Source organism: Orbicella franksi, chromosome 5 (assembly GCF_964199315.1).
Source record: "Orbicella franksi chromosome 5, jaOrbFran1.1, whole genome shotgun sequence".
NCBI classification, from domain to species: Eukaryota; Metazoa; Cnidaria; class Anthozoa; order Scleractinia; family Merulinidae; genus Orbicella; species Orbicella franksi.
The window spans coordinates 13,832,401-13,841,621 of NC_138149.1; the positions used below are offsets into that span (position 1 = coordinate 13,832,401).

General features: G+C 39.6%; 1 protein-coding gene across 1 annotated transcript; it reads right to left on the minus strand.

The window, feature by feature from the left end:
• Positions 1-2,770: 2,770 nt before the first annotated feature.
• LOC145486286 (uncharacterized) lies at positions 2,771-8,402 on the minus strand. The gene has a single exon (XM_081464926.1). The coding sequence runs from the start codon at positions 7,701-7,703 to the stop codon at positions 6,057-6,059; it is 1,647 nt and encodes a 548-aa protein (XP_081321052.1). The 5' UTR covers positions 7,704-8,402; the 3' UTR covers positions 2,771-6,056.
• Between the last annotated feature and the right edge of the window lie 819 nt (positions 8,403-9,221).

A 9,221-nucleotide genomic window follows, 5' to 3' on the forward strand; every position in this document is an offset into this window, starting at 1 on the left:
ATTTTTCCCGTCCGACCAACCCACTAAAAAGGGAAGGAGATGGAAACCAAACATTTTATGGGGATGGAGTCACTTCTGAAGCTTTGCAGTATCAGTTTTCCATTACCTCTAAACAGGTTCAAGAACATTGAAGAAAAAAAAACACGGGATTGTGTTATCCCCACCCCCAGGGGTGTATTTACACATAGATTTGAAAACTCAAACACACTAGAGTTCATACATCAGACAAAGCCGTCTACACTTTCAATTTCTTCCAGTAATGAAAATATCAATCAGGTAAAAACACAGCTAGCTACTATGAGCCAAAATGAGTCCTGAATGAAGGATGTGTGAATCACTTGCGAAGGCAGAAGACAGAAGGGAGGGGGGTGGTGATAATGTGACTATAATAAAATAATTTACAACAGTAGTGAAGACGTGAAACTTAGGGGATAACTAAACATTACATTTTATTGCAGCAACAAAAATACAAGAGAAACTTGCATGGCACACAACAATACAAATGAAATATTTACAAGTGATGATCAAACTGATTAACAAAATATGAGAATGTAATCACACAATCTCACAGTTCCCTATACTTGCCATTGGAAAATCTAGAGGAGTTCAAAAGATGGGGGAAGGGGAGGCAGGAGCAAAGACAGAATTAGGACAGGTCAATCCTTGCTCCAATTATGAGGACGATGCAAAGGGGAGCCCAGGCCCCCTTCCCTAGATCTACCATGGCTTGCTGTCATTGACTTGCTATGCACATTACTAGTTAATAATTACTCCTCCAAGCACAAGGGTATTATTGGGAGAAAATTACTGGAGGCCTTTCTGGACTAGACTACAAGTATTCTCTCTTTCACTTAGTCCATCAAGCGTGACTGTAACAAAATCCTTGAGGAAAAAATGGCCGCGCAAAATCCTGACGGAGAGATGTGCTCCTTTCACAAACTTCTCACCCCCAGAATTTTGTGCATCAATTCTTTCCTCAAGGTTTTCTTTCATGTCACACACCAGGGACTAAGCGAAGTACGGATTGTTTATAGTCTATTTCTGGTCTCTACAAGGGCCACATTTTCCAAGTACAATCCTCAGAGAGTGAGAAACAATATGGCTCATGGTAACATTTGCTGTTGTTTTTTGGAAGGTGGCCGGGCATTAGGGAACATAGCTTGTAATGCCCATGGGCATAATAGGAAAATCTGGCCCCAACTATTATCCAATCACAGTGTGTGTTATATTGTACACCCTCTAGCATTACACAAGCATTATATTATAATATTAAGTGTTCTATGATTGGATTACTAAACTTGAGATACCTGTGCATGTATTCTACATAATTTAGTAGCTTGTTTTATGCTGTCTATTTACTTACAGTATCTGATTACCAATAGTATATAAAAAAATGAATAATACCTATCTTCAGGTTGCAGTGTACACCTTATTCCAAAATGGCAGCCAGTTTATTATTCTTTTGTTTACATGGTAATTAGCCCTCTTTACCTTGTCAACATGTACAAAATACAAAAGAATTTTGAAGCGAAAATGAGGCAAAGAGGGCTAATTAACATGCAGACAAAAGAATAATAAATTGGTTGCCATGTTGGAAAAAGGTGTATACCTCAAAAAATCTCATTTTCCTACTTTGATCAGAAAGTAGAGTAGTTAGCTAAATTAGACAGAATCTCAGGAAGGTAATTTATGATTGCTTACAAGTCAACTGAACTACATGAAAAATTAAACTGTTCTTTTAACAGAATGAGAAAATGTATTCTCACAGATACATATCATATTTACAAATATACTGTACTTATAAACAGGTGGCACACACTAAATTTAGGAGATTTTGCACACCATAAGCTTAACAAGAAGTTAAGTGAGCAGTTTTCTGCATGTGTGTGATGCATACTGACACAACTCTTAGCTGTATTCTGCTAAACAACAATTCACACACCCGTTAATAGTCTGACAACTCACACCATTCTATAATTTGAGAGAAAAGCTCTCATTCAAATGTTAACCTTGCTCTAAAGACACTGATTATCTGTGCACTATCTATTCTGAGACCCTGGACACCTGAATAATTAATATCACAGGATATCAGGAAGGCGCACAAGGCAAGTGACTGGCTGATTGTTAATTTGTTTATGGTAAATGTAAGAATCATTAGAGTGTCTACAAACGGCATTGTTAAAAACCAATCCAGGAAAGTACTTAACACACTCTAGAGTTTAGCAGTAGTTTAAGGTGCACCTAGCCCCCAGTTGCTTCATGCAGCTTAAAACGTACAGGTCCAAACAATACGAATTTCAGTCAATCAAAGCCAGTTTCGTGGTTGAGCTCTCTGTAATCATAACATTAGCCTTATATCCCTTGATTTGATAAACTAAATACTACCTAAAAGCTCTCTTTTACAAAAAGGTCAAATTTTAGTAGAAAGATCCACTCACAGAAAAACACCACAAGATCAAAGCAGCCCTTAAGTTTTCTTTACAACTTTTAGTTTGCCTGTACCTCCACCTCACAAGCTCTCCATTCCTGATATGTAGCCAGTCCACAAAGAAGTCTTCCCCGTAGTCGTTTGAAGCATTGCAAATTGCTCTCAAAGCTTTTTAAATTGCTGTAAAAGAAGCTTGTCATGATTGATGAAAGTTAAGACTGTCTTCCTAATCAAAACATAATCCTGACTCCAGTGACAAAAAACATTTTTTGTCAACAAACTTTGGACGTTTAGTCCCTAAATATATTGGCATAGTATGGGATATGTATGGGCATGAACGATACGAACTACACAATAATAACACTATTAACAACAGCTTTCTTTCTTAAAAGTCATGATTAAAGTTAATTGGTGTTTTCCACGAGTAAAGGGCTAGCAAAGTAGTCACACAAGTCATATAAAAAAAACCCTATCCCGACCGATGTATCGATTTTGGTCACTCCAGTGACCACAGATTGAAAACGTGACAGAAAATTGGCGTTACTTTCGATTCTCATCAAATTTGTCATATCCCCCCCTCGGGAGAATTTTGTTAAGTTAGCTAATTTAGTATGCAAGCCACCGTAATGGCGGTCGCCATCGGCGAAATCTTTATTTGCTCAAAATTGGGGCAAAACTTTCGGAGATGGAAATCAGGACATCTGTAAGGATACAGAAAGTAATTTGGGACCAGTTGCTGGCTTCTAAGGCTGAATTTATCCAGAAGTAAGCTGTATTTTCGTTTTCGTGCCAAAAGCCACGCGATGAAATATTATCGGCTTGTTCTGCTGTCTTGTTCTGTTTTTTCTCTTGGTCTTTTTTGTAACCCGCCGAGGTCAGTCTTTCGTCTAAATCAGTTGAAAAAAGTTCGGAAAAGATGTTCCCATTCAAGTTTAAGCTCTCAGGCGATAATTCTGGAGTTGTTTGGCCGAAACGTCGGCTTTGTTATGTTCGTGTTTTTCGGTTGCTATGGGCGACCGTGGCTTCCTTTGTTATGTCAAGTCTGGAGTGAGGTCACAAAAAAATTCCAATTAATTCTGGTTTTGTTCGATTTCGCTGAAATTTTAACACGATAAAGCTGGATTGTTAAGGAATAGATTTACCGCCTGCCGATGTGTGGTAGCTATTAACGCTTAAGTGAAATATCGCTTCGAAATCAGGGTTTTGAAGAGATTTTTTTTGCAACGTGTGGGTTCGGCGTGATTTTGTAACCGGAGGTTTTTGTTGACCCCGAAGGAAAAAATATCCGGAAAAGGTCATTTCATCGATGATTCAAACGAATATATATATGTATATGTTCCGAGCGAAATTTCTGCTGAAAAAATATAATTTTTGACAAGCGGTGGGTTTTTGATTTTTTCCCGCAAAAGTCAGTGTCGGAGATGAGATTTATTAATGTTTCAACAGCTTTTGGCGAGTAAACATCACAGGTTGCGTGACTCAAAATTTGGCCGAGTGCAAGCTTGGGTCTGGTCGCCTACAAATCGAAAAAAAAAAAAAAAAAAACCACGGGTAAACCATGAACCGCGCTTGGCCCATGGCCGCGCGGTTAATAATGTATAATGTAAATTCTCGGTTGAAACTCTCTTGAAATTTTCGCAATAACTTTTAGACGCAGCGAAAATCGTTACAAGAGGCCTCATTCGTCGTCTTCTTTTTAAAACTTCTTTGACAGTTTCGCTGAACGAACACTGAACGAAGATATACTTCTCACGGCATATGTTTTTGCCTGGCTACTTGAAGAGTAGAGTAGAGCAATTTTATTCAGATCTCCCGGGGGCTATTGATAACAGGCGATAATAAGAGGACGTCAAGAGAAATCCTACACCGGAAAATCACTCGGCCGTGAAAGGGTAAACTCTTGGGCTTAGGCGGTAGTCCCTCCTTTCGCGCGCTCCTAGGCCCCAGGATTTCGCGCGGCCATTTTTTTCTAGCGAATTTCTTTCGCGTCACGCACGACGGACTAAGCGAAAGAGGGACTACTCGTAGTCTAAGGATAAGGGGGAGAGCAAGAACAAAGCTAAATACTCTGCACCCAGGCTCAGCTGGAAAATAACACTGCTCAAAATTTGATAAATCATATCAAACGGTCCTGTAGACTCCTGTTCACATGTGTGTTTATTCTTCCAGTGGCCACAATATCGGGTGAGAAGATTTGTTTTTTTTTTTATTTAGAAAATAGCACAAAGAAAGTACACACACTGATTGGTTTAACATTGTGTTTCTGGAACTCTATAGAAACAGAACTAACACAAGTTGTTGACGTAATGATACTGCAAGCAAAGAAAATTTATATTTTGATGATCAAAGTAGACAAGTTGTTTTCTTTTTTTGTCACAGAACTTTCCATAAGAAATAGGAAAAATATTCTCCGTGTTTTTATTGAGTTTCAGTGTAAATCTGTCTGTTGTTGATAGCGAGTAGCCTAGCAGTGTAAGGTTGTTAACAAACTGGTGGGTGCTTTTTACATTTTTGAAGTGCCTGTGAAGAGGATTTAGATAAAATTTTGAATGACTAGGATTAAGGTAATTCCCCTGAAATAAAACTGTCAACAGATTTTTGTTCAAACTTTGTCCACGGAATATTTATCATATGAGAACTTTAATTATGAAATAAAAATGGGGGGTGCCCCTGCTCGTTAAGGGGCAGTGTGGCATTGAAAATATCCCATTTCGGCATTATTTAATGCTTATTACAAGAACGCATTCCAAATTACTGTAAAATCTTTGTGAGCCCAGACTCATGAAAACATACCTCAAACTACAGTCAATACTTGCGTCGGAGACAAGTAAACTTTTTAGTTTAATTTTGACAGACAGCTGAATCTTTGTTAAAATATTGGAACCAAATTGCTCACCACGGCTATCAAACTACAAAATAGAAAAGACCACAGTGCAGCTGCTATATTCCTTATTTCTTCAATTTTCAGCAATAAAAATCAGACCAGTCTTTTCTCACGCAAAGCTAATGATTAGTTGATTAAAACGACTGGAAAAAAAATTGGGGTGCCCAAGCTCGTTAGTGAGCTATAGCCATTTTTCAACTGGCAGAACTCAAAATCAAGGCAAATCCGCCATGTTTTCAATGTGCGCGCGCACGAGCGCACGCTAGTGATGCCATAAATTATGTGCAGTAAGGATGCGCAATGCAAATGTGAGGAATCACCTTAAGACATGAGCAGAATGCCCTGCCATTGCCCAGGAGGGAGATAGACACTGATGTAATTGACTGATGCATTTTAAGTCTATAAATTTACTCCAGTTTTAAATGCATTACAGAAAAACACTGGCAGTGATGCCTCTAAAGTAAATTGAACTACTGCTAAAATTCATTAAGATCACTTTCCCTAGCTAATGGTTATATTTTAGATCCAAGTTTGGGAAACTACAAAATACAGGGCCACTTATTTACATCTCATTGAGTCACAAAAGTGCCTATTGTATTATGCTTCTTTCTTTCCTAAAAGGTTTTGACTCTTGCAAACGAGTTGGTCCAAAGTGGCCCTGCATTCTGTAGCTAATTTCCTTTCTTTTAATACACAAGAAAATGTTCAGGTACAGCCTCATAACATCATATTACTTTTAATGTTTTATATAACAAGTACCTTCCATTTGCGATCGGTATCCTTCTGAAGCACAGCAATTCGTCCATCCATGGTCACTGTCATTCCTGTACTGAAGCAAATTGGTTCTTCATGGATTTGAGTACTGCGCACAAAGTCGCCATCTTTGGTGAATATTTCCACATGCAGGAGACCAGAGGGGAGTAGCTTTCCTTCCACACCAGCGATGACGACATGTTCACTCCCCCGGTGAAATGCAATTCCTGGAGACCAATAACGTCCTTGGAGTTTAAACTTGTTCAAATGGACGCCGTCTTCACTGAATATGTGAACACAGTAATCATCCACTACCATAACACGGCCATCATTAGCAGCAGTGATATCCCTCGCATACTTCAGTGTTCCTTGTCCAAAAGAACGAACAAACAATCCATCGGTATCGTACACAGCCACACTGCGGCTACTCAGTACCAGTACTTGACTGTTGGTGACTGTCAGTCTGCCCCAGTCCTCTCCCCTCACAGAAAACTCGTGATACAGGCCAGCGGTGTTGCTAAATTCATAAACAACCAATCCCTTAGATCCAGTCTCCTTCTCGTATCTGACCAGTACATAGATGTTGTCCTGGTTGTCTGTGGCTACATCAAAAGTATATAACTTTGTTTCAACGTCATCATTAGGGACGTTGAAATGTTTTATGAACTGATCATGACCACTAGGGTCAAACATCTTTACGTCATTTTCATACTCTCCAACAATGAATTGTCCGCTGGAGTTTGTAGCGATTCCACTCGGGTTCTTCAGCTTGTGCTCCTCTTCACCCTCCTGACCAAATGAAGATGGCGTAACTAAACAGTGTTCCATGCCCTGTTTACGCAGAACTTCTGCTACTCTCTCGTCACGCAATGGATCCACTTTGTCTTCTCCGATATCAACAGCAGGCCAGATACAGAGGTGGACGTCTTTCCCGACTGTTTGCGTGACATCGTAGATGAAACGATTCGCGTGACAGACACCGGAAATGATCTTCCCGCGTTCGTCTTTACCAAACAAACTCATTGCTGCCTGGAGGCCTTTCTTGAGCTGAACATCAAAATTTTTCTGAACTGCTGACAAATAGTTCAGTTCCTTAACGCACACTCTACATGGTGCTATTGCGTGCTCGGGATTGTCTACTGTCTCCAGTATTGTCGCCATAACTCGATACTGCATTGCTAGAATGCGGTCGGACGTTGCTAGAGCTTCATTTTTAAAGGCCTCTGTTGCTTTTCTGCGAGAATCTTCAAATCTCTTCTTTGCTTTGGAAAGCGCCTCCACAGCTGATCTATCCAGGTCAGTAAGCTCCAACGTTCCCATTCGTACGGCGAGAGAAAATGCTTCATCATAAGCTGCTTGTGTTGTTGCCGCGCTGTGCTCGCTTCCGGACCTTGCTTTGACAAAAAAATCATACAACAACTCGATTCCTTCCTCAAAGAAGCTAATACTTGCTCCCAAATCTTTTCTTGACAATCCATCCAACTTGGACTTAATATCGTCGATTTCGCGGACTATCAATGCACGAAATTTTTGATCCGTCACATCGCCATCTTTCAGCTTCTCCGCCGCCTTATCTCTGCCTTTATCCACCAGCCAGCCAATAGTGACTTTAAAAACAGCTGTCGCAATCGAAGACATGTTAGAGTTTGAAATAAAGATCTCAGAAAGTGTTGTGTGTTTAGTAAAAACTGAATGATCTTGTTTTGACCTAGTGTCGCAATTATTAGTAATATGGTTCCAAAAAATGCGGCACCGTGAAATAAACACCAAGACCTATCTGTGCTCACCCCTGTGCTCAAGTGATGATTGACAGGGGGGCACTGGGTATCACTGTTTGCGTCAATAAACAGGAAATTAATGATAAAGAAATGTCACCTCTCTAATCGAACACCGCTGTAAGGCTGACACGGCTGTCTCGCTGGTCCCAGCTGAATTTCACTTGTTTCTCCTTACATGTGCTCTCTTTAATGAGAACACCTCTCTGAAGAAGATAGCTAGCGCTGCTGCTGACTGTGTCCCTGTAAGACACCAACGAACTCCATATTCCGACGTTTCGTGTTGTTTCTCTGTCCCTCTTTTGTTTTAAAGTCCCTCGTGTTTTTTTTTTAATTCTGAAGATCAAGATAGCTGACAACGGGCCAATAATATCAGTTGCACTTTTGTAGCGCGCCATGCATGGATTTACTCTCATAACAACATAAATCATAACTGAGATAAACCAAGCTGAAAGATTGGAATTGCGCCTCTAAAAAAACACCAAAATATGTATCCAGATCTAATTTTAAAACCTGCTCATATTTGGCGTCCAGATCTTTAATGATGGCTTGGCAATTTGTGTTTAACCGCAACGTGAAAGAAGTTACAAAAAAACACAAACTGTTCTTTCTTCGTTCATTAATGAATGTTTTCATTCCTTGCGTTCCTTCACGAATTTACTGAGAACTGAAACGTTTCACAGCTTTTCAGAGGTTAAAGTTGACAGGGGTTTTTGATCATTGCTAGAAGAAACAATGACAGCGATTTATACACTTATTTATTGTGAGCACAAGCTGCCAAAAATAACACCATCACTAAGTTTTTATTGTTCAAAGGTAACTGATGCTGTTCACATGTCAGGCACATGCGTTCTAAGTCGCTCCGACATTTAACATCAGCCTCTCAGTTGTAGCTTTACTCGCCATAGCATGAAATTGAAATCTGACGGAATTTTTGTAAACCAAGTAATCTGTAGTTGTTTATCTGTTTTCCGCTTGTTTCATGTTTAACATAACAAATTTTCGGTGATTAGTTCAAAAAGGCAGCTCGTTTGCCCGACGTGTTCAATCGATAGAAGTCGACATCGGAAAACCGTACGATAACTCGATAACGATCGATAATTCTTAATTAAACGTTATCGACTTTATTGATCAATCGATAGAAATCGATACTCACAACCATCGACGTTTTTTAGGATATCGAATTTATCGATTTATCGATTTTATCGCCCTCAGCAAGGACCGTGTATTGTTGACACTAGTAAATCCAAAAATCTGCTTCTTCAGAGGCAGCTTTTCAGAAACTAGCTGTGTTTTGCCTCGATTTTTGCCGACGTTAAACCTATCGTCTATATTTCTTCGCTTTGTCATGTACTTCAGTGTTAAGCTTGTTGGGACATCT

Bases quoted from the DNA above. Each gene is read 5' to 3' on its own strand.
- LOC145486286 (XM_081464926.1), bottom strand. From the start codon at position 7,703: ATGTCTTCGATTGCGACAGCTGTTTTTAAAGTCACTATTGGCTGGCTG.